A 25,230-nucleotide genomic window follows, 5' to 3' on the forward strand; every position below is an offset into this window, starting at 1 on the left:
CCCCCCGGTCACAAATCGGGGCCGTTCGGTACAAAACAGGAAAGTTTTTATTGCTGCTTTTCTTACAAACGCTTAAAAACGCTCAGGGAGCCCTGGGGGCGGCAAGACCCCCCCCCAAATCCAGCTGGCCACGGGGGCTGACCCCGCCCCCCACCCCAGGACCCCCGGGGGGGGCTGGACCCCTCCCCTCCCCCTCCCCAAATCATCCTGGAGCAGCCACTCGGTTCCACCCTTTATTTACATTTCTAGAGGAAAACGGGGCTGGGGGTCGCCCCCTCGTCCCCTGGGGGGGGCAAGACCCCCACCCACCCCACCCCACCCACCCCGGGGGTCCTGGGAGGGGAGGGGGGGCAGCGCGACCCCTCCCCACGGGGTGAAAAGGGGGAGGGGGCGGCCAAGGGTGCGGCGGGAGCTGGGGGGGCCCCGAGCCCGGGGATTGCTGGCACCGGTGTGGGGGGTCCCGGGGGGGTCCCGGGGTGGGGGTCCCACCCCTCAGTCACTGTCAGACCCCACGGCAGAGGAGCCTTTCCTTTTCCTCTTGGCCGGTTTGGGTTTGGTGTCCTCCTCCTCCTGCAGCGACACACCGGGTGGGCTGGGGGGGTCACCCGCCACTTGGGGAGCCGGGGGAGGGTCTCGGCAGGGGGTTTAGGGGGTGGGGGTCTCACCGAGGCGCTGCTGGAGCCCGACTCCTCCTCGTTGTTGGGGGGCTGGGCGGCGTTCTTGCGGCTGCGGGGGCTGGCCAGGGCCGTGGCTTTGCGGCGGCTCTTGGGGGGTTTGCTGGAGGAATCCTCGTATTCCTCAGCCAGGGAGAAGAGATCCGAGAACCTGGGGGGGCGGCCCGGGGGGTCAGGGGGGGTCTGGGGGCGTCAGGAATACGGGGAGAGGTTCGGGGGGGGGGGGGTCTCACTTCATCTTGTGGGCCTCGTCGCAGCTGGCCTGGACGTGCTGCAGCGCCTGCAGGATCGGGGTCTGGCTGAAAACTGGGGGAGAGCAGGGGGGGGTCAGGGGCAGGGGGGACCCCAGACCCACTGCCCGCGGCCCAGGGCTCGGGGGGGGCACCCACAGTTGTGCTTGGTGTTGGTGAGGTTGAGCCTGAGGTTGTCCAGGTGCTCCAGGATCTGCTCCAGGGTCAGCTGGGCCAGTTTGCTGCTGGAGCTGCGCAGGCTGCGGGGAGAGAGCCCAGAAACGGGGAGAGAGCAAAAAATGGGGTGAGCAAACCCAAAAGATGGGGTGAGAGCACAAAAATGGGGTGAGAGCCCAAAAATGGGGTGAGCAAACCCAAAAATGGGGTGAGAGCCCAAAAATGGGGTGAGCAAACCCAAAACATGGGGTGAGAGCACAAAAATGGGGGTGAGAGCAAAAAATGGGGAGAGCAAACCCAAAACATGGGGTGAGAGCACAAAAATGGGGGTGAGAGCAAAAAATGGGGAGAGCAAACCCAAAACATGGGGTGAGAGCACAAAAATGGGGTGAGCAAACCCAAAACATGGGGTGAGAGCACAAAAAATGGGGGTGAGAGCAAAAAATGGGGAGAGCAAACCCAAAACATGGGGTGAGAGCACAAAAATGGGGTGAGAGAACAAAAATGGGGAGAGAGAACAAAAATGGGGTGAGAGCACAAAAATGGGGTGAGAACCCAAAAAATGGGGGTGAGAGAACAAAAATGGGGGTGAGCAAACCCAAAAAATGGGGGTGAGAGCAAAAAATGGGGGTGAGAGCAAAAAATGGGGTGAGAATCCAAAAAATGGGGGAGAGAGCACAAAAAATGGGGTGAGAGCACAAAAATGAGGGTGAGAGCACAAAAAATGGGGTGAGAGAACAAAAATGGGGTGAGAGAACCCAAAAATGGGGTGAGAGAGAACAAAAATGGGGTGAGAGCACAAAAACGGGGTGAGAGAATCCAAAAATGGGGGTGAGAACCCAAAAAATGGGGGTGAGAGAACAAAAACTGGGGACCCCCAGGAACCCCATCCCCAATTCCAGACACCCCCAGGACCCCAATCCCCATTCCCAGACCCCCCAGACCCCCCCAGACCCCTCCAGGACCCCCCCAGGACCCCCCCGGACCCCCCCAGGACCCCCCCAAGACCCCCCAGGACCCCCAGGACCCCCAGGACCCCCCCACCTCTGGCGCTTGCGGGGCAGGCTGTTGTTCTTGATCAGCCCCAGGACACCCCCAGGACCCCCCAGACCCCTCAGGACCCCCCCCAGGACCCCCCCAGGACCCCCCCAGGACCCCCCCAGGACCCCCTAGGACCCCCCCAGGACCCCCCAGGACCCCCCACCTCTGGCGCTTGCGGGGCAGGCTGTTGTTCTTGATCAGCAGGGCCTTGATGTGCTCGCCCAGGAGCCCCATCCCCAATTCCAGGACCCCCCCAGGACCCCCCAGACCCCCCCAGGACCCCAATCCCCATTCCCAGACCCCCCCAGGACCCCCCAGGACCCCCCACCTCTGGCGCTTGCGGGGCAGGCTGTTGTTCTTGATCAGCCCCAGGACACCCCCAGGACCCCCCCAGACCCCTCCAGGACCCCCCCGGACCCCCCAGGACCCCCCAGGACCCCCCACCTCTGGTGCTTGCGGGGCAGGCTGTTGTTCTTGATCAGCCCCAGGACCCCCCCAGACCCCCCCAGGACCCCCCAGGACCCCCTCAGGACCCCCCCCAGACCCCCCAGACCCCCACCTCTGGCGCTTGCGGGGCAGGCTGTTGTTCTTGATCAGCCCCAGGACATCCCCAGACCCCCCCAGACCCCCCAGGACCCCCCAGGACCCCCCCAGACCCCCCCAGGACCCCAATCCCCATTCCCAGACCCCCCAGGACTCCCCCAGACCCCCCCCAGACCCCCACCTCTGGCGCTTGCGGGGCAGGCTGTTGTTCTTGATCAGCAGGGCCTTGATGTGCTCGCCCAGGACCCCCATCCCCAATTCCAGGACCCCCCCCAGACCCCCCCAGGACCCCAATCCCCATTCCCAGACCCCCCCAGGACCCCCCCAGGACCCCTCCAGGACCCCAATCCCCATTCCCAGACCCCCCAGACCCCCCCAGGACCCCCAGGACCCCCACCTCTGGCGCTTGCGGGGCAGGCTGTTGTTTTTGATCAGCCCCAGGACATCCCCAGACCCCCCCAGACCCCCCCAGGACCCCCCCAGGACCCCAATCCCCATTCCCAGACCCCCCCAGACCCCCCCAGGACCCCCCCCCCCAGACCCCCTCAGGGACCCCCAGGACCCCCACCTCTGGCGCTTGCGGGGCAGCTGTTGTTCTTGATCAGCCCCAGACCCCCCCTAGACCCCCCAGGACCCCAATCCCCATTCCCAGACCCCCCAGACCCCCCAGGACCCCCCCCAGACCCCCCCCAGACCCCCACCTCTGGCGCTTGCGGGGCAGGCTGTTGTTCTTGATCAGCCCCAGGACATCCCCAGACCCCCCCCAGACCCCCCAGACCCCCCCCAGGACCCCCCAGGACCCCCACCTCTGGCGCTTCGCGGGGCAGGCTGTTGTTCTTGATCAGCCCCAGGACATCTCCCAGACCCCCCCAGACCCCCCAGACCCCCCCAGGACCCCCCCAGGACCCCCACCTCTGGCGCTTGCGGGGCAGGCTGTTGTTCTTGATCAGCAGGGCCTTGATGTGCTCGCCCAGGAGCCCCATCCCCAATTCCAGGACCCCCCAATCCCCCATTCCCAGACCCCCCCAGGACTCCCCCAGACCCCCCCAGGACCCCCACCTCTGGCGCTTGCGGGGCAGGCTGTTGTTCTTGATCAGCAGGGCCTTGATGTGCTCGCCCAGGAGGTCGTCGTGCCGCAGCCCCCAGTGCCGCAGGATGCTGGTGGTGAACTGGTCCTCGGGGTGGCACGGCCGGCTCAGCACCATCTTCACCATCTCCTCGCTGGGCCTGGCACCGGGGGGGGCAACGGGGGTGGGGGGCAGCCCTGGACCACCGCGAGATCCCCCAGAGACCCCCAGAGCCCCAGGAGAGACCCTGGAGATCCCTCAGACCCCCAGGAGAGACCCTGGAGATCCCTCAGACCTCCAGGAGAGACCCTGGAGATCCCTCAGACCCCCAGGAGAGACCCTGGAGATCCCTCAGACCCCAGGAGAACACCCAGGAGATCCCTCAGACCCCCCAGACCTCTGAGAGACCCCCAGGAGATCCCTCAGAGCCCCCAGACCTTCAGGAGAGACCCCGGAGATCCCTCAGACCCCAGAAGAACACCCTGGAGATCCCTCAGACCTCTGAGAGACCCTGGAGATCCCTCAGACCCCAGGAGAGACCCTGGAGATCCCTCAGAGCCCAGGAGAACACCCAGGAGATCCCTCAGACCCGCAGGAGAGACCCTGGAGATCCCTCAGAGCACCAGGAGAGAGCCTGGAGATCCCTCAGAGCCCCAGACCTTCAGGAGAGACCCCAGACCCTCCCAGACCACCAGGAGAGACCCTGGAGATCCCTCAGAGCCCCCAGACCTCTGAGAGACCCCCAGGAGATCCCTCAGAGCCCCCAGACCTTCAGGAGAGACCCCAGACCCTCCCAGACCACCAGGAGAGACCCCAGGAGATCCCTCAGAGCCCCCAGACCTCCAGGAGACCCCCAGGAGATCCCCCAGACCTCCAGGAGATCCCCCAGAAATCCCTCAGAGCCCCCAGACCTTCAGGAGAGACCCCCGGAGATCCCTCAGAGACCCCAGACCTCTGAGAGACCCCCAGGAGATCCCTCAGAGCCCCCAGACCTTCAGGAGATCCCCCAGAGATCCCTCAGAGCCCCCCACACCTCCAGGAGAGACCCCCAGAGATCCCTCAGAGACCCCAGACCTCTGAGAGACCCCCAGGAGATCCCCCAGACCTCCAGGAGAACACTCAGGAGATCCCCCAGAGACCCCCCCAGACCTCCAGGAGATCCCCCAGAGATCCCTCAGAGCCCCCCAGAGCCCCAGGAGATCCCCCAGACCTTCAGGAGACCCCCAGGAGATCCCCAGAGACCCCCCCAGACCTCCAGGAGATCCCTCAGAGCCCCAGACCTCCAGGAGAGACCCCAGACCCTCCAGAGACCCCCCCAGGAGAACCGCCAGACCCCCAGGAGATCCCCAGACCCCCTCAGACTCCCAGGAGATCCCCCTGGAGACCCCCCAGAGCCCCCCAAATCCCCTCAGTGTCCCCTGGGACCCCTCGGTGTCCCCCCCTCCCCTCCCCTGGGGACACTCTGGGGGTCCCCCCTGTCCCCCCCCCCCTCCCCTGGGGACACTCTGGGGGTCCCCCCTGTCCCCCCCCCTCCCCTGGGGACACTCTGGGGGTCCCCCCTGCCCCCCCCCTCCCCTGGGGACACTCTGGGGGTCCCCCCTGTCCCCCCCAGACTCACTTTTCCCTGCGGAGCTGCAGCAGGAGGCAGGACAGGGCCTCGGGGTGCTCTGCCAGGGGGAAAGAGGATGGCAATGTCCCCACGAGTGTCCCCAGAATGTCCCCAGCACTGTCCCCCCCCCCTGGGAATGTCCCCCTGGGAATGTCCCCAGCACTGTCCCCCGTCGGAATGTCCCTGGGAATGTCCTCAGGGTGTCCCCAGGGTGTCATCAGGATTGTCCCCCATGGGAATGTCCCCCCTTGGAGTGTCCCCAGGGTGTCCCCAGGGTGTCCCCAGCTGTCCCCAGGGAATGTCCCCTCTCACCCTTGTACTTGAGGTGCTGCAGGATGGGGATGATGGTCTCCAGGGGGATGTCCCCAGGGTGTTCCCCCATGGAATGTCCCCCCCCCAGGGTGTCCCCAGCTGTCCCCAGGGTGTCCCCAGGGTGTCCCCAGCTGTCCCCAGCTGTCCCCTCTCACCCTTGTACTTGAGGTGCTGCAGGATGGGGATGATGGTCTCCAGGGGGATGTTGTGGGCCAGGAAGAGCTGCCAGGTGCAGTACTGCTCAAAGGTCTCCCAGTCCAGGCTCTGAACTGGGGAGGGGACAGGGACAGGGACAGGGACAGGGGACAGGGACAGGGGACAGGGGGACAGAGGGACAGGAGGACAGGGGGACAGAGGGACAGAGGACAGAAGGGACAGGGGGGACAGAGGGACAGAGGGATAGGGGATACAGGGACAGAGGGACAGGGGGACAGGGGACAGAGGGACAGGGGGACAGAGGGACAGGGGGACAGAGGGACAGGGGAGACGGGGGACAGAGGGCACAGGGGGATAGCGGGACAGAGGGACAGGGGGGATGGATAACAGGGACAATGGGGACAATGGGGACAACAGGGAGGAATAATGGGGACAATGGGACAGTGGGGATAATGGGGACAACGGGGACAACAGGGAGAATGGGGACAACAGGGACAGTGGGACAATGGGGACAGTGGGACAATGGGGAGGGGTGACAGGGACAGTGGGACAATGGGGTTAAGAGGGGTCTGTGCCAGCCCCTTCCCCAGCCCTGGGGACCCCCAGACCCACCCGGGGTCCCCCCACCCCCCGGGCCCAGGGAATGGGGACAGAGCCAGCCCGGGAAGGGGCTCCGGGGTTAACGAGGCTCCCTAATTAACAGGCTTATCCCAAAAGCTGGATCAGGGAGAGCGGGATTTGCTCTGGGAACACCGAGGGACCCCACAGAGAGGCCCTGGAGCCGATTTTGGGATTTTCCTGCCTGGCACCCCTGGGGGCACAGGGTAAATCCCCCAATCCGCCCGGGGCAGCGACCCTGCAATGCCAGCAGGGAATTCTGCCCCTGGGCAGGGATCTGCCTCGGGAAAGGGCCGAGCCTGGATCTGGGGCAGGAGCTGGGGGCTGCCTGGGACCTGCTCAATCCCACTCCCACTCCCATTCCCTGTCCCAATCCCTTTCCCTGTCCCATTCCCATTCCCACTTCCAGTTCCATCCCCATTCCCAATCCCAATCCCACTCCCAATTCCCAATCCCACTCCCATTCCCCTTCCCCTTCCCCATCCCAAACCCAATCCCATTCCCATTTCCCATTCCCCATTCCCAATCCCATTCCCACTCCCACTCCCATTTACCATTTTCTCTCCCTTTCCCATTTCCCATTCCCATTCCCATTTCCCATTCCCAATCCCACTCCCATTCCCACTCCCCACTCCCAATCCCATTTCCCATCCCCATCCCCACTCCCATTCCCCATTCCCACTCCCACTCCCATTCCCACTCCCATTTCCCATCCCCATCCCCATTTCCCATTCCCATTCCCATTCCCCACTCCCACTCCCAATCCCATTTCCCATCCCCATCCCCATTCCCATTCCCCATTCCCCACTCCCACTCCCACTCCCATCCCCAATCCCACTCCCAATCCCCATTCCCAATCCCACTCCCCATTCCCCAATCCCATCCCCATTCCCCACTCCCACTCCCACTCCCATCCCCACTCCCACTCCCACTCCCATCCCCAATCCCACTCCCCACTCCCCATTCCCCACTCCCACTCCCGTTCCCACTCACTGAGGATGTTCAGCACGGAATCCTTGCGGAACATGACGAGGTTTCCCATCATCACGTGGCACACGAGCTCCTGGAGCTGGGGGGGGACAGGGAATGGGGTCGGGGGGCTCTGAGGACCCTCCCCAAATGGGATCCAGCGGGAAAAGTGCCAGGATCCCTGGGGGGGGTTCCCATTCCCACTCTGCCTCTCATCCTCCTCCTCCCTGTCCCTCTGGAGATCCCACAGGATCCTCTGGATCCATCCCCGGTTGGGAAGCACCTGGAGAAGGCCAGGAAGGAACGGGAGCAGGGAGGGGAGGGGAACTCTCCGAGCCACCAACCCTGTGGATCTGGGGGCATCCCGGTCACAGCTCCCGGTCCCGCAGCATTCCCGGTCCGGGAAGGGCAGGAGGGGCCGGGAACGCCGCGGGGCTCGGGGCTATGGCACGTCCAGAGCCCCCCAGGCCCTGCACAGCCCCGGGGTCACAGCACACCCAGACCCTGCTCCAGACCCTGCACAGCCCCGGGCTATGGCACACCCAGACCCTGCACAGCCCCGGGGTCAGAGCACACCCAGACTCTGCACAGCCCTGGGGGTGTGGGCACATCCAGAGCCCCCCAGACCCTGCACAGCCCCGGGGTCACAGCACACCCAGACCCTGCTCCAGATCCTGCACAGCCCCGAGGTCACCAGCACCCCCAGACCCTGCACAGCTCCGGGGTTATGGCACATCCAGAGCCCCCCAGACCCTGCTCAATCCCGGGGTCACAGCACACCCAGACCCTGCACATCCCCGGGGTTATGGCACATCCAGAGCCTGCACAGCCCCGGGGTTATGGGCACACCCAGAGCCCCCCAGACTCTACTCAATCTTGGGGTTATGGCACATCCAGAGCCCCCCAGACCCTGCACAGCCCTGGGGGTGTGGGCACACCCAGACCCTGCACAGCCCCGGGGTTATGGGCACATCCAGACCCTGCTCCAGACTCACAATCCCGGGATTATGGGCACATCCAGACCCTGCTCCAGACTCACAATCCCGGGATTATGGGCACACCCAGACCCTGCACAGCCCTGGGGGTTATGGCACACGCAGACCCTGAACAGCCCCGGGCTATGGGCACACCCAGACCCTGCTCACCCCGGGGTCACAGCACACCCAGACCCTGCTCCAGACCCTGCACAGCCCCGAGGTCACCAGCACCCCCAGACCCTGCACAGCTCTGGGGTTATGGCACATCCAGACCCTGCTCCAGACTCGCAATCCCGGGATTGTGGGCCCATCCAGACGCTGCTCAATCCCGGGGTTATCAGCACACCCAGCCCCTGCACAGCCCCGGGGTTATGGCACATCCAGACCCTGCCCCAGATTCATAACCCCGAGGTCATCAGCACACCCAGACCCTGCTCCAGAGGCACAATCCCGGGGTCATCAGCACATCCAGAGTCCCCCAGACCCTGCTCAACCCCGGGATTATGGGCACATCCAGACCCTGCTCCAGCCCCTGCACAGCCCCGGGCTATGGGCACACCCAGACCCTGCTCCAGAGCCGCATTCCAGAGGTGCCCCCGCGCCCCCAGGGCTATTTTTGGGTTCTCACAGCAAATTCCAGACCCGGCAGAGCCAGGGAGATCCCCCCGAGCGAGGGGCTCATTAGGGGTAATTAGCGCTGATTGCCCAGGAAATGGCTCTGCGGGAGATCCCTTGGGATCGACCTTTGGACGAGGAGATTTAGGGGAGGATTGAGGCCGTGGAGGGCTCATTTTGGGGTTAAAAATCCCAGGAAAGGGGCTGGGAAGGATTGGGGAAGGATTGAGGCTGTGGAGGGCTCATTTCGGGGTTAAATCCCACAGGAAAGGGGCCGGGAAGGATTGAGGCCAGGGATGGCTCATTTTGGGGTTAAATCCCACAGGAAAGGGGCCGGGAAGGATTGAGGCCAGGGATGGCTCATTTTGGGGTTAAATCCCACAGGAAAGGGGCCGGGAAGGATTGAGGCCAGGGATGGCTCATTTTGGGGTTAAATCCCACAGGAAAGGGGCCGGGAAGGATTGAGGCCAGGGATGGCTCATTTTGGGGTTAAATCCCACAGGAAAGGGGCCGGGAAGGATCCCCCGCACCTGGAAGGAGTCGATGACAGCCACGATCATGTTCAGCAGCTCCCCGCTCCGCAGGGTCTCATCCGGAAACTGGGAATGCACAAAATCCAAACTCCGGGCAGGTTCGGGGAGGGACAGCAGGGAGAGCCCTCCCAAAATTCCCAAAAACTCCAGGGATGCCCCCGGGAGAAGCTCCGGAGGGGGGCAGCCGTCAGCCGAGGCTCGGGAATTCCCTGTTTTCCCTCTCCTGGCTCGGCTCCCTGCCCCAGGGCCCCGCAGGAAACACAAAATCCATCACCAGGAGCCGAGGGCGGGAACGGCGGCGCCGAGGGAGAGGGATGGGATCTGGGATGGATCCGGGATTTGGGATCAGTGGGGAACAGCCTGAGCCTGGCCAGGGAGGGATCCGGGATTTGGGATCAGTGGGGAACAGCCTGAGCCTGGCCTGGGAGGGATCCGGGATTTGGGATCAGCCTGAGCCTGGCCAGGGATGGATCTGGGATTTGGGATCAGTGGGGAACAGCCTGAGCCTGGCCTGGGAGGGATCCGGGATTTGGGATCAGTGGGGAGCAGCCTGAGCCTGGCCAGGGATGGATTCTGGATTTGGGATCAGTGGGGAACAGCCTGAGCCTGGCCTGGGAGGGATCCGGGATTTGGGATCAGCCTGAGCCTGGCCAGGGATGGATCTGGGATTTGGGATCAGTGGGGAACAGCCTGAGCCTGGCCTGGGAGGGATCCGGGATTTGGGATCAGTGGGGATCAGCCTGAGCCTGGCCTGGGAGGGATCCGGGATTTGGGATCAGCCTGAGCCTGCCCTGGGAGGGATCCGGGATTTGGGATCAGTGGGGAACAATCTAAGCCTGCCCTGGGATGGATCTGGGATTTGGGATCAGTGAGGAACAGCCTGAGCCTGCCCTGGGAGGGATCTGGGATTTGGGATCAGTGAGGAACAGCCTGAGCCTGCCCTGGGAGGGATCTGGGATTTGGGATCAGCAGAGGGAACAGCCTGAGTCTGCCCTGGGATTTGGGATCAGTGTGGGGAACAGTGGGATCCTGCCCTGGGATGGATCCTGGATCTGGGATCAGTGTGGGGAACAGCCTGAGCCTGCCCTGGGATGGATCCGGGATTTGGGATCAGTGAGGAACAGCCTGAGCCTGGCCAGGGATGGATCCGGGATTTGGGATCAGCGTGGGGAACAGTGGGATCGTGCCCTGGGATTTGGGATCAGCAGAGGGAACAGTGGGATCCTGCCCTGGGGTGGATCCTGGATTTGGGATCACATGGGGAACAGCGGGATCGTGCCCCAGGGTGGATCCTGGATCTGGGATCACATGGGGAACAGCGGGATCGTGCCCCAGGGTGGATCCCCAGGACGGGCAGGGATCCAGCTCACATTCCAAGGCTGCAGGGTCCTGAATTTAGAGAGAACTTCAGGGATTGTCTGCTGCAGCACACCTGGGACGGGCTCGACACACCTGGGACAGGCTCAGGACACACCTGGGAGGGGACTTGGGACACACCTGGGACGGGCTCGACACACCTGGGATGGGATTTGGGGCACACCTGGAGCAGGACCAGGGGCACACCTGGGACGGGCTCGACACACCTGGGACGGGATGTGGGGCACACCTGGGAGGGGACTTGGGACACACCTGGGAGGGGACTTGGGACACACCTGGGACGGGCTCGACACACCTGGGATGGGATGTGGGGCACACCTGGGATGGGACTTGGGACACACCTGGAGCAGGACCAGGGGCACACCTGGGATGGGATTTGGGGCACACCTGGGATGGGATGTGGGGCACACCTGGAGCAGGACCAGGGGCACACCTGGGATGGGATTTGGGGCACACCTGGGATGGGATGTGGGGCACACCTGGAGCAGAACCAGGGGCACACCTGGGACGGGATTTGGGGCACACCTGGAGCAGAACCAGGGGCACACCTGGGATGGGATTTGAGGCACACCTGGAGCAGGACCAGGGGCACACCTGGGACGGGATTTGGGGCACCCCTGGCGCTCAGGGCTCAGCCGTGCCGAACCCCTGGGCACACCTGGGCAGGTGAGGGCTCACCTCGGTGTAGATGGAGGGCGTGAGGAAGCAGAGCAGGCGCACGTCGTCCTCCTGGCACGCCTTCATGTCCATCATCAGGCAGGTGTGCAGCTCCCCCAGCTGCGTGGCCTGGGCGAACGACTCGTAGAGCCCCATCCTGCCCAGCGCCGCCTTGCTGGGGACACAGCGCACCTGGCACCTGCCCCGCCTGGCACACCTGGCACCTGGCACGGCTGGCACACAGCTGGTACTGCTGGGACACACCTGGCACCTGGCACACCTGGCACACCTGGCACCTGGCACACAGCTGGTACTGCTGGGACACACCTGGCACCTGGCACACCTGGCACACCTGGCACCTGGCACACAGCTGGTACTGCTGGGACACACCTGGCACACCTGGCACACACCTGGTACTGCTGGGACACACCTGGCACCTGGCACACCTGGCACACCTGGCACCTGGCACGGCTGGCACACAGCTGGTACTGCTGGGACACACCTGGCACCTGCCACACCTGGCACACCTGGCACCTGGCACGGCTGGCACACAGCTGGTACTGCTGGGACACACCTGGCACACCTGGCACACACCTGGTACTGCTGGGACACACCGGGCACCTGCCCCGCCTGGCACACCTGGCACCTGGCACACACCTGGTACTGCTGGGACACACCTGGCACCTGCCCCGCCTGGCACACCTGGCACCTGGCACGGCTGGCACACACCTGGTACTGCTGGGACACACCTGGCACACCTGGCACACACCTGGTACTGCTGGCACATACCTGGTGCTGCTGGGACACACCTGGCATTGCTGGCAGACACCTGGCACACACCTGGTACTGCTGGCACACTGCTGGCACACCTGGCACAGCTAGCACACACCTGGCACTGCTGGGACACACCTGGCATGGCTGACACACACCTGGCACACACCTGGTACTGTACGGACACACCCGGCACTGCTGGCACACAGCTGACACACACCTGGCACACCTGGCACACACCTGAGCCACACCACCACCGGGCACAGGCACAGGCACAGGCGGGGGAGGGAGCCAGGTAGGAGGGCGTGGCCAAGGTGAGAGGGAGGAGTCACAGGAGGGAGGGAGGAGTCAGAGGAGGGCGTGGCCAAGGTGAGAGGGAGGAGTCACAGAAGAGAGGGAGGAGTCAGAGCTGGGCGGGGCCCAGATGCGGGGGAGGAGTCAGAGGAGGGAGGGAGGAGTCAGAGCAGGGCGGGGCCCGGATGTGGGGGAGGAGTCAGAGCAGGGCGGGGCCCAGATGAGAGGGAGGAGTCAGAGCAGGGTGGGGCCCAGATGAGAGGGAGGAGTCACAGAAGAGAGGGAGGAGTCAGAGCAGGGCGTGGCCCAGATGCGGGGGAGGAGTCAGAGCAGGGCGGGGCGCGGGGCTCACCTGGCCCGCAGGTAGTAGAGCAGGTGATAGCCAATCTTGGGCTGCTTCTGGTAGAGCTCGGAGAGCAGGTCCAGCAGCAGCGAGAAGCCGCTGTTGTCCTCCTGCATCTGGCACAGGTTCCTTGGGACAGCAGGGATGTCACAAAGAGGGGGACACAAAAACCCCAAAAACCCCAAAACACCCCAAAAACCTCCCCAAAAACCCAAAAAACCTCCAAACACCCCCAAAACCCCAAAAAAACTTAATAAAACCCCAAAAAAAACCCCAAAACCCAAGAGAATCCAAAAAACCCCAAAAAACTCCCCCAAAAACCCTCCCCAACCGCCCCCAAAACACAAAATAACCCAAAAACCCCCCAAAACCACCCAAAAACACCCCAAAAACCTCAAAAAGCCCCCAAACCCCAAAGAAACCCCCCCAAAAATCCCCAAAACCCCCAAAAAACCTGAACACCCCCCCAAAAATCCCCCAAAACCCCAAAAAACACCCCAAAACCCCAAAAACACTCTAAAAACCCCAAAAAACACCCCAAAAAACCCCAAAACCACCAAAAACTCCAAACAAACACCCCCAAAACCCCAAAAAACTCCTCAAAACCCCCAAAACCCCAAAAACCACCCAAAAACCCCAACCCCCCCCAAAAACCCCCAAAAACCCCCCCAAAACCCCAAAAAACCCCAAAAAACCCCCAAAAAACCTTAAAAAACGCCCAAAACCCCAAAAAAACTTAGTAAAACCCCAAAAAACCCCCCAAAACCCAAGAGAATCCAAAAAACCCCCAAAAAAACTCCCCCAAAAACCCTCCCCACCCCCCAAAACACAAAATAACCCAAAACCCCCCCAAAACCACCAAAAAACACCCCAAAAACCTCAAAAAGCCCCCAAACCCCAAAGAAACCCCCCCAAAAAACCTGAATCCCCCCAAAAATCCCCCAAACCCCCAAAAAACACCCAAACCCCCAAAAAACACCCCCAAAACCCCAAAAAACCCCCCAAAAACCCAAAAAACCCCCAAAAGCACCCCAAAAAAACCCACCCCCCCCAAAAAAAACTCCAAACACCCCAAAAACCCCAAAATCCGCTCAAAACCCCCAAAACCCACCCAAAAACTCCAAAAACCCCAACCCCCCCCAAAAAAAAACCCCCAACCCCCCCCCAAAAACCCTTAAAAACACCCCAAATCCCCCAAAAAAACCCCAAAATCCCAAAAAACCCCTCAAAAAACCCCAAAAAACCCCAAAAATCCCCCCCAAAAAAACCCAAAACCCAAAAAACCCCAAAACCCAAAAAACCCCTAAACCCCCCCCCAAAACCCCAAAAAACCCCCCAAACCCCAAAAAAAACCCCTCAAAAACCCCCCAAAAAACCCCCCAAAAAACCCCAAAACCTTCCAAGAACTCAAAAAACCCCAAAAAAACCCCCAAAACCCCCCCAAAACCCCCCAAAACCCCCCAAAAACCCCCCAAACCCCCCCGGATTTCCCACTGGGAACCTCCCCTCCCTGGGGGTTTTTTGGGAGGTGCGGGAATTCCCGAGGGTTGGGGAAGGGACCCACCGGAAGATCAGGTACAGGGGCTTCCCCACGGACTCCTCCAGGGACCTGGGCACGGACAGACGGACAGAGGGACAGACAGACAGACAGACAGACAGAGGGACACTCTGAGCTCCCGGGGCACCCAGGCTCCTGGGAACAACCCTGGAGAACAGCCCTGGATCCTTCTGGATTTCCCAGGAATGGGATCAGCCCTGGATCCCTCTGAGATTCCCCAGGAATGGCACAGGATCAGCCCTGGATCCCTCTGAGATTTCCCAGGAATGGGCACAGCCATGGATCCCACTCAGATTTCCCAGGAATGGGAACAGCCCTGGATCCCTCTGGGTTTCCCAGGAAAGGGATCAGCCCTGGATCCCTCTGAGATTCCCAGGAATGACAAAGGAACAGCCCTGGATCCCTCTGGATTCCCCAGGAATGGCACAGGATCAGCCCTGGATCCCTCCAGGATTCCCCAGGAATGGGCACAGGATCAGCCTTGGATCCCTCTGGATTTCCCAGGAATGGCACAGGATCAGCCCTGGATCCCTCTGGGTTTCCCAGGAATGGGATCAGCCCTGGATCCCTCCAGGATTCCCCAGGAATGACAAAGGATCAGCCCTGGATCCCTCTGAGTTTCCCAGGAATGGCACAGGATCAGCCCTGGATCCCTCTGGGTTTCCCAGGAAAGGGATCAGCCCTGGATCCCTCTGGATTTCCCAGGAATGACAAAGGATCAGCCCTGGATCCCTCTGAGATTCCCAGGAATGACAAAGGAACAGCCCTGGATCCTTCTGGATTTTCTCAGGAATAGGATCAGCCCTGGATCCCTCTGGATTTCCCAGGAATGACAAAGGATCAGCCCTGGATCCCTCTGAGATTCCCCAGGAATGGCACAGGATCAGCCCTGGATCCCTCTGGATTTCCCAGGAATGGCTCAGGATCAGCCCTGGATCCCTCTGGATTTCCCAGGAATGGCTCAGGATCAGCCCTGGATCCCTCTGAGATTCCCAGGAATGACAAAGGATCAGCCCTGGATCCCTCTGGATTTCCCAGGAACAGGATCAGCCCTGGATCCCTCTGAGATTTCCCAGGAATGGCACAGGATCAGCCCTGGATCCTTCTGGATTTTCCCAGGAACAGGATCAGCCCTGGATCCCTCTGGATTCCCCAGGGATGGGCACAGGATCAGCCCTGGATCCCTCTGGATTCCCCAGAATGGAAAATCCCCCTGGAAGCTGCCGGGGCGAGGCAGGAACGCTCCCTGCTCCACGAAAACCCCGCAGAAGGAGCTGCCCTGGCTGAGCCTGGCAGGACCCTCCCAGGGAATCCAAGAACCGGGAACACGCCCGGGCAGTGCCCGGTGAGGGGAGGGGGCGCGGGGGTCCCCAGCCCTTACTCGTCCGTGATCTCCTCCGGCAGCACCTCCCCGCGGAAGTGAGCCTTGAACAGCTCCTGCAGGCACGAGGCGAGCACCGAGAGCTGCTCCGAGTCAAAATCCTCCTGGAAGGGCAGGGAGGGGGCTCAGGGCACGGCTGGCACCGGGAGGGGCACGGGAAGGGATCCTGGCATGGGGAGGGGGCTCAGGGCACACCTGGCACCGGGAGGGGCACGGGAAGGGATCCTGGCATGGGGAGGGGGCTCAGGGCACGGCTGGCACCGGGAGGGGCACGGGGAGGGATCCTGGCACGGGGAGGGGGCACGGGAAGGGATCCTGGCATGGGGAAAGGGCACGGGAAGGGATCCTGGCATGGGGAGGGGGCACGGGAAGGGATCCTGGCATGGGGAGGGGGCACGGGAAGGGATCCTGGCATGGGGAGGGGCACGGGAAGGGATCCTGGCATGGGGAGGGGGCACGGGAAGGGATCCTGGCACGGGGAAAGGGCAGGGAGGGGGCTCAGGGCATGGCTGGCACGGGGAGGGGGCACGGGAAGGATCCCAGATCCCACCCATGACAAATCCCAGATCCCCCCACAGGACAGATCCCAGATGCCAGGACAGATCCCAGATCCCCCCAGGACAGATCCCAGACCCCAGGACAGATCCCAGATTCCAGGACAGATCCCAGACCCTGGGACAGATCCCAGACCCCAGGACAGATCCCAGACCCCATGACAGATCCCAGATCCAAGGACAGATCCCAGATCCCAGGACAGATCCCAGATCCCCCCAGGACAGATCCCAGACCCCAGGATGGATCCCAGATCCCAGGACAGATCCCAGATTCCCCCAGGACAGATCCCAGATTCCAGGACAGATCCCAGACCCTGGGACAGATCCCAGACCCCAGGACAGATCCCAGATCCCAGGACAGATCCCAGACCCCAGGACAGATCCCAGATCCCAGGACAGATCCCAGATCCCCCCCAGCTCCGTTACCTCCAGGACCTGATCCACGATCTCCTGCATGACCTCGCACTGCGCCTCCGTGTCACTGCAGCAGCACAGGGACAGGGACAGGAAAGCCCCGTCACTGGGAGCACTGGGAGCACTGGGAGCACTGGGAGCACTGGGAGCACTGGGAGGGGCAGCCGGGGCCGGCCAGGTGTGCAGATCCCGGGGGGGGGGGGTGAATCCCAGGATTTTAGGGGCCGGGAATTCCGGGAATGGCTGGGCTGAGCTCCCCTGCAGCTCCTTCCCAAAGCTGCTCCTGCAGGAATTCCCTCTGCAGGGGGGCTGGAGGGACTGGGGGAGCCCTGGAGAGATCCATGGGATGGGATGGGATGGGAATGGGAATGGGAATGGGATGGGAATGGGAATGGGGTGGGAATGGGGTGGGGATAGGGATGGGAATGGGAATGGGATGGGATGGGAATGGGAATGGGATGGGATGGGAATGGGAATGGGGATGGGAATGGGATGGGAATGGGAATGGGGTGGGAATGGGGTGGGGATAGGGATGGGAATGGGAATGGGATGGGAATGGGAATGGGAATGGGAATGGGATGGGAATGGGAATGGGGTGGGAATGGGGTGGGGATAGGGATGGGAATGGGAATGGGATGGGATGGGATGGGAATGGGGTGGGAATGGGATGGGAATGGGGATGGGATGGGAATGGGGATGGGATGGGAATGGGGTGGGAATGGGAATGGGAATGGGGATGGGAATGGGAATGGGGTGGGAATGGGAATGGGAATGGGAATGGGATGGGAATGGGATGGGATGGGATGGGAATGGGATGGGAATGGGAATGGGATGGGAATGGGAATGGGAATGGGGTGGGAATGGGAATGGGAATGGGAATGGGAATGGGATGGGAATGGGATGGGATGGGAATGGGATGGGATGGGAATGGGAATGGGATGGGATGGGATGGGAATGGGATGGGATGGGGTGGGAATGGGGAGGGATGGGATGGGATGGGAATGGGGTGGGATGGGATGGGAATGGGATGGGATGGGATGGGAATGGGGATGGGATGGGATGGGATGGGATGGGGATGGGATGGGAATGGGATGGGATGGGATGGGATGGGATGGGATGGGATGGGGATAGGGATAGGGATGGGATGGGATGGGATGGGATGGGATGGGATGGGATGGGATGGGATGGGATGGGATGGGATGGGATGGGATGGGATGGGGATAGGGATGGGATGGGATGGGATGGGGATGGGATGGGATGGGAATGGGGATGGGATGGGATGGGATGGGATGGGATGGGATGGGATGGGATGGGATGGGATGGGGATAGGGATGGGATGGGATGGGATGGGATGGGATGGGATGGGATGGGATGGGATGGGATGGGATGGGATGGGATGGGATGGCCCCACCTGCCCTTCTGCAGCTGCAGCACTTTGTCCTTCAGGGACTCGTCCAGCTGCTCCAGGAAGGGCGTGATGTCCACGGGCTCCTCCACGATGGATTCCTTGATGGGATGGAACCTGAACTCCCTCTTCTTCCCTGGAACCAGGAATTCCCAGATTTCCACTGGGAATGAGGGATTTTCCTCCTTCCCAGCCCCCCCTGGGCTGGATCCTCCTCCCCTGGAGCCGGGGCTGGGAATGTCCAGGACTGTGATCCCTGCTCAGCCCCATTCCCAAACCTGACCCCACAACGTTCCCAGGGAGGCACAAATTGGGATTGGGAACTCCCCTTTCCCAAACCTGACCCCCCAACGTTCCCAAGGAGGCACAAACTGGGATTGGGATTCCCAAACCTGATCCTCCAACGTTCCCAAGGAGGCACAAATTGGGATTGGGATTCCAAAATCTGATCCTTCAACGTTCCCAAGGAGGCACAAATTGGGATTGGGATTCCAAAATCTGATCCTTCAACGTTCCCAAGGAATCACAAATTGGGATTGGGATTCCCAAACCTGATCCTCCAACGTTCCCAACAAGGCACAAATTGGGATTGGGATTCCCAAACCTGACCCTCCACCATTCCCAAGGAGTCTCCAAGGAATCACAATTTGGGATTGGGGTTCTGAGGCTCCTCTGGCCCAACCCCCACCCCTGGCAGGGCAGGAATTCCACAGGGATCCCACCAGCGAGGCCGGGAACGGCTCCCGAGGGAATTTGGGATGTGAGGCTGGAAAAGTGCCCTGAGCTCCTGGGAACGGCCCAGGAATGGGAACAAACATTCCTGGCACAGATCCAGAACCACTGGATTGGGGGATCAGCTCCCCCAGAGCCTCCCTGCAGGGGAAATCTGGGATTTCCCAGTGGGATCAGCTCCTGGGATCTGGGAATCAGCTCTTGGGATTTGGGAATCAGCTCTTGGGATTTGGGGATCAGCTCCTGGATTTGGGAATCAGCTCCTCCTTCAGGAGGATATTTGGGATCTCCAGCAGGATCAGCTCCTGGGATCTGGAAATCTGGGATCTCCAGGTGGATCAGATCCTGGGATCAGGGAATCAGCTCCTCCAGAGCCTCCCTGCAGGAGGAAATCTGGGATTTCCCAGCAGGATCAGCTCTTGGGATCTGGGAATCAGCTCCTGATTTTTGGGAATCAGCCCCTCCCGCAGGAGGAAATCTGGGATCCCTAGCAGGATCAACTCCTGATTTTTGGGAATCAACTCCTCCAGAGCCTCCTTGCAGGAGAAATCTGGGATTTCCCAGTGGGATCAGCTCCTGGATTTGGGAATCTGGGATCCCCAGCGGGATCAGCTCCTGGGATCTGGAAATCTGGGATCCCCAGCGGGATCAGCTCCTGGGATCTGGAAATCTGGGATCTCCAGGGGGATCAGCCTCTGATTTTTGGGAATCAGCCCCTCCTGCAGAGGAAATCTGGGATCCCTAGCAGGATCAACTCCTGATTTTTGGGAATCAGCTCCTCCAGAACCTCCCTGCAGGAGGAAATCTGGGATTTCCCAGCAGGATCAGCTCCTGGGATCTGGGAATCTGGGATCTCCAGCAGGATCAGCTCCTGGGATCTGGGAATCTGGGATCCCCAGCAGAATCAGCTCCTGGGATCTGGGAATCTGGGATCCCCAGCGGGATCAGCTCCTGGCCAAGGGCTTTGGAGGGAATTCTGCAGCCTGGTGGGAGCTGTGGGCGTGCCTGGGGAATTCCAGGAGCTCCCTGACCTCCTTTGCTGCTCAGCTCCTCCTCATCGTCGCTGAAGGCGGCCTCGGCGTTGTCATAGCAACCGTCATCCTTCTCCAGGTGATTCTCCATCTCCATGGCAACGGGCTCCTCGATTTTCACTGGCAGCAAGCACGGAGCCAGGTGAGGCCTCTCCCAAAAAACCAGCCCCGGGAAAGGGCTGCAGGCGCTTTGGGAAGGGCACAGGGAGCTCTGCAGCCATTCCCTAAATCCCAGTCAAATTCCCCCCCCTGGGAGCCTCACCCCCACCCCACCCTGGAGGAATTCCATGGAAAAATTCCCTCAGGGGAACTCTACCTTCGATGGGGGGTGAGGGAGAGCTGCAGAATTCCGGGAATTTCTCCCGGAGCATGGCCCGGAGCTCCTTGTCCAGCTTGGGGTTGTCGAAGAGCGGGGCCAGGTGCCTGGGACAGGGGAAAATTTGGGAAAATCCCTCCTCAGTTTGGGATCAGCCAGAGCTGGGATGGGGCCTCATCCCCATGGGAATGCTGGGGGCACCTCCCCGGGCCGGGTTTGGCACCTGGGATCCCCTCCTGGACATGGGAAAGGGGCTGGAATTCCTGGGAAATCCCAATTCCCTCTTTTCCCTCACTGGGATCCCCTTCTGTGCCACCAGGACATGGGAAAAGGGTTGAAATTCCTGGGAAATCCCAATTCCCTCACCTCCCATCCCTTTTCCCTCATTGGGATCCCTCCTGGGCCACCAGAAAATAGGAAAAGGGCTGGAATTCCTGGGAAATCCCAATTCCCTCTTTTCTCTCACTGGGATCCCCTTCTGTGCCACCAGGACATGGGAAAGGGGCTGGATTTCCTGGGAAATCCCAATTCCCTCTTTTCCCTCATTGGGGTCCCTCCTGTGCCACCAGAAGGTGGGAAAAGGGTTGGAATTCCTGGGAAACCCCAATTCCCTCTTTCCCCCACCCCTTTTCCCTCCAGCACAACTCTGGCTGCTCCCAAAGTTTCCTGGATCACTCCAGGGCCCCAGGGGAGCAGGGGGCAGCTGTGCCCTCGCTGGGAATTCAGGGAAAAGTGGGAAAATCCAGGGATTCTTACGCCAGGACTCGCTTCTCCACGATGTGGGTGAGGGAGTTGAAGACTCCCTGCCGGACGTGGGCTTCCAGAGGGGGGTAAAAATTGGGAATGATCTGGAAGAGATCAGGGATGGAGAGAGCAGGGTTAGGGCTGGAAATTCCAGGGGCTGGAAATTCCAGACTCCAGGACCCTGAATGCTCAGCTCTGCCCAGGTCTTGGGTCCTGCAGGGATTCCTCCCTGGAGATGGGAATTCCCAGGAATCTTCCCCCAGTTTGGACTGGGAGGGAGGGATGGAGCTCCAGGCCCTTCCCAGGAACACCCCCAGCCCTTCCCATCCCAGCTTCCCTGCCCTGGGAAGGAACATTCTGGATCATTCCCTGATCCCCCTCCCTGGGGATGGGGCTGGGCCAGGAATTCCATCAGGGAACATTCCAGAAGCTTCTTCCCCCAGCACGGGCAGGGTTTGCTGCCTTCCCACCAGGAGTGGATCCAAAGCTCCAGGAATGCTCTGGATTCTTCCCAGCACGTGCTGGGATAATTTGGGATAAAGGGAAAAATCCCTCCTGGATTTGGGATGAGGGAGGTTCAGTCTGGAACCCAGAGGGATGCACTGGGGGGGAATCCCAGGGATTTTTTTCTGGGATTTGTGGAGCCCAGCAGTTGTGTCCCAGCTCTCCCCATCCCCTGGGAATTCCCTGGAGAAGGAGGATGCTCACTCTGGATTCTTCCCAGCAAATGCTGGGATAATCTGGGATGAGGGAGAAAATCCCTCCTGGATTTGGGATGAGGGAGGTTCAGGTGACTCTGGAGGGATGCACTGGGCGTGGGAGGGAATCCAGGGATTTTTTTGGGATTTGTGGAGCAAAGCAATTCCCTCCCAGCTCTCCCCATCCCCTGGGAATTCCCTGGAGAAGGAGGATGCTCACTCTGGATTCTTCCCAGCAAATGCTGGGATAATTTGGGATGAGGGAGGTTCAGGTGACTCTGGAGGGATGCACTGGGGGTGGGAGGGAATCCAGGGATCTTTTTGGGATTTGTGGAGCCCAGCAGTTGTGTCCCAGCTCTCCCCAGCCCCTGGGAATTCCCTGGAGGAGGAGGATGCTCACCCTGCACATGAAATCCAGCAGCGTGGCCGTGATGGCCGGGTGGGGCTTCATGGAGTGGTGCATGACCAGGATGGCAGGCTCTGGGGGGGAGAGGGGTGAGACCCCCGAGACCCCTGAGAGCCCCGAGAGCCCCGAGAGCCCCCAGACCCCCGAGACCCCTGAGAGCCCCGAGAGCCCTGAGAGCCCCGAGAGCCCCGAGAGCCCTGAGAGCCCCGAGAGCCCCGAGAGCCCAGAGAGCCCCCAGACCCCCGAGAGCCCAGAGACCCCTGAGACCCCCGAGAGCCCTGAGACCCCTGAGACCCCCGAGAGCCCAGAGACCCCTGAGACCCCCGAGAGCCCTGAGAGCCCAGAGAGCCCCGAGAGCCCCGAGAGCCCAGAGAGCCCTGAGAGCCCAGAGAGCCCTGAGAGCCCAGAGAGCCCCGAGAGCCCAGAGACCCCCGAGAGCCCTGAGAGCCCTGAGACCCCCGAGAGCCCAGAGAGCCCCGAGAGCCCAGAGACCCCCGAGAGCCCTGAGAGCCCTGAGACCCCCGAGAGCCCAGAGAGCCCCGAGAGCCCCGAGAGCCCTGAGACCCCTGAGAGCCCTGAGAGCCCCGAGAGCCCCGAGAGCCCAGAGACCCCCGAGAGCCCTGAGAGCCCTGAGACCCCTGAGAGCCCTGAGAGCCCCGAGAGCCCCGAGAGCCCAGAGACCCCCGAGAGCCCAGAGAGCCCAGAGAGCCCCCAGACCCCGATCCCTGCTCCTGGGGGCTGCCTGGGGATCAGGACAGGCTGGATCCACAGGATCCACGGGCTGGGATCCGGGGGCTGAGGGGCAGCCGGGTCTGGGGCTGCCCGTGGGTCACAATGACCCCATGGATCCCAGCCCAAGGTGGATCCCCATGGATCCCACCCTGGGAACAGCCCAGGATCCCATCCCCAAGTGGATCCCAGGCCAGGATCCCATCCCAAGGCAGATCCCCATGGATCCCTGTGGATCCCAGGCCAGGAACTGCCCGGGATCCCAGCCCAAGGTGGATCCCCATGGATCCCAGGCCAGGATCCCATCCCAAGGCAGATCCCCATGGATCCCTGTGGATCCCAGCCCAGGATCCCATCCCAAGGTGGATCCTCATGGATCCCATCCCAGGAACCTCCCATAGATCCCACCCCAAGGCAGATCCCCGTGGATCCCACCCCAAGGCAGATTCTGTGGATCCCACCCTCAGGATCCCATCCCAAGGCAGATCCCATGGATCCTGGCCCAGGATCCCATGCCAGGGCAGATCCCATGGATCCCATCCCCAGGCCGATCCCATGGATCCCAGCCCAGGGTGGATCCCACCCCAAGGTGGATCCTGGCCCAGGGTGGATCCCGGCCCAGGGTGGATCCCATCCCAGGGTGGATCCCATCCCCAGGCAGATTCCATAGATCCCATCCCAGGGTGGATCCCATCCCAGGGTGGATCCCATCCCAGGGTGGATCCCACCCCAAGGTGGATCCTGGCCCAGGGTGGATCCCGGCCCAGGGTGGATCCCATCCCAGGGTGGATCCCATCCCCAGGCAGATCCCATAGATCCCACCCCAGGGTGGATCCCGGCCCAGGGTGAATCCCAGCCCAGGGTGGATCCCAGCCCCAGGCAGATTCCATAGATCCCACCCCAGGGTGGATCCCACCCCAGGGTGGATCCCAGCCCAGGGTGGATCCCAGCCCCAGGCAGATCCCATAGATCCCATCCCAGGGTGGATCCCGGCCCAGGGTGGATCCCAGCCCAGGGTGGATCCCAGCCCAGGGTGGATCCTGGCCCAGGGTGGATCCCAGCCCCAGGCAGATTCCATAGATCCCGGCCCAGGGTGGATCCCGGCCCAGGGTGGATCCCGGCCCCAGGCAGATCCCATAGATCCCATCCCAGGGTGGATCCCGGCCCAGGGTGGATCCCGGCCCAGGGTGGATCCCACCCACCGATGTTCATGATGCTGTCCTTCTCGGGGTTGAAGAAGAGCCAGTCGTAGAACAGCGCCAGCTTGGCGTTGGAGGCGGCGACGTTGGACTGAGGAGACCCAAAAACCCCAGAATGTTCCAGGGACACAAGGCCCAGACCCCGCCAGGACCCCCTGAGACCCCTCCCAGAGCCCCCTGAGGGCCCTCCAGGACCAAACTCCAGGCTGGGAAAGCTCCAAGAGCCACCCCAAAACCCTCCAAGGCCCCGCTGCACACCCCCACATCTGCTCCTCCCCCTCGGGATCAGCTGCTCCCAGGACCTGGCTTTGGGATCTTCCTGCTCCTGGTTTGGGATGTTCCCATTCCCATCCCCAGCCCATCCCAAGCCCCATTTTTGGGATTTTCCTGCTCCTGGTCTTGGGATGTTCCCATTCCCATTCCCCATTTTTGGGATGTTCCCATTCCCATTCCCAGCCCATCCCATGCCCCAATTTGGGATGTTCCTGCTCCTGGTTTGGGATTTTCCTGCTCCTGGTCTGGGATGTTCCCATTCCCATTCCCAGCCCATCCTGTGCCCTGATTTTGGGATGTTCCTGCCCCTGATTTTGGGATGTTCCCATCCCCATTCCCCATTTTTGGGATGTTCCCATTCCCATCCCCATTCCCCATTTCTGGGATGTTCCCATTCCCATTCCCCATTTTTGGGATGTTCCCATTCCCATCCCCAGCCCATCCTGTGCCCTGGTTTTGGGATGTTCCCATCCCCATTCCCCATTTGTGGGATGTTCCCATTCCCAGCCCATCCTGTGTCCTGTTTTTGGGCTCTCCCAGCCCACCCCGTGCCCGTTTTGGGGTTTTCCCACCCCGTACCCCAGTTTTGGGGTGGTCCCAGCCCCCCAGTGCCCATTTTGGGGTTTTCCCACCCCATACCCCATTTTGGGGTTTCCCCAGTGCCCGTTTTGGGGTTTTCCCACGCATTTTGGGGTGGTCCCAGCCCCCCAGTGCCAATTTTGGGGTTTTCCCAACCCCCCTGTGCCCATTTTGGGGTTTTCCCAGCCCCCCAGTGCCCATTTTGGGGTGGTCCCAGCCCCCCAGTGCCCGTTTTGGGGTGGTCCCAG

At 61.8% G+C, this 25,230-nt stretch overlaps 1 protein-coding gene across 1 annotated transcript in view; it reads right to left on the bottom strand.

The window, feature by feature from the left end:
* Window positions 1-29: 29 nt before the first annotated feature.
* INTS3 (integrator complex subunit 3) overlaps window positions 30-25,230 on the bottom strand; it is a 46,232-nt gene continuing 21,031 nt past the window's right edge. Inside the window, exons 11-30 of the mRNA XM_059870900.1 lie at window positions 24,134-24,221; window positions 22,197-22,276; window positions 21,111-21,202; window positions 20,355-20,461; window positions 20,039-20,158; window positions 18,282-18,411; window positions 16,883-16,937; window positions 15,903-16,006; window positions 14,528-14,572; window positions 12,973-13,092; window positions 11,577-11,730; window positions 9,519-9,587; window positions 7,421-7,496; window positions 5,809-5,922; window positions 5,351-5,399; window positions 3,725-3,892; window positions 1,064-1,164; window positions 908-980; window positions 666-825; window positions 30-570 (exon numbers count right to left, since the gene is read on the bottom strand). Of these exons, the coding sequence (XP_059726883.1) occupies window positions 493-570; window positions 666-825; window positions 908-980; window positions 1,064-1,164; window positions 3,725-3,892; window positions 5,351-5,399; window positions 5,809-5,922; window positions 7,421-7,496; window positions 9,519-9,587; window positions 11,577-11,730; window positions 12,973-13,092; window positions 14,528-14,572; window positions 15,903-16,006; window positions 16,883-16,937; window positions 18,282-18,411; window positions 20,039-20,158; window positions 20,355-20,461; window positions 21,111-21,202; window positions 22,197-22,276; window positions 24,134-24,221 (1,983 nt within the window). The 3' untranslated portion in view covers window positions 30-492. The remainder of the gene's footprint in view (window positions 571-665; window positions 826-907; window positions 981-1,063; window positions 1,165-3,724; window positions 3,893-5,350; window positions 5,400-5,808; window positions 5,923-7,420; window positions 7,497-9,518; window positions 9,588-11,576; window positions 11,731-12,972; window positions 13,093-14,527; window positions 14,573-15,902; window positions 16,007-16,882; window positions 16,938-18,281; window positions 18,412-20,038; window positions 20,159-20,354; window positions 20,462-21,110; window positions 21,203-22,196; window positions 22,277-24,133; window positions 24,222-25,230) is intronic.

The sequence above is a fragment of the Haemorhous mexicanus genome, chromosome 31 (genome assembly GCF_027477595.1).
Source record: "Haemorhous mexicanus isolate bHaeMex1 chromosome 31, bHaeMex1.pri, whole genome shotgun sequence".
In the NCBI taxonomy this organism is placed as follows: domain Eukaryota; kingdom Metazoa; phylum Chordata; class Aves; order Passeriformes; family Fringillidae; genus Haemorhous; species Haemorhous mexicanus.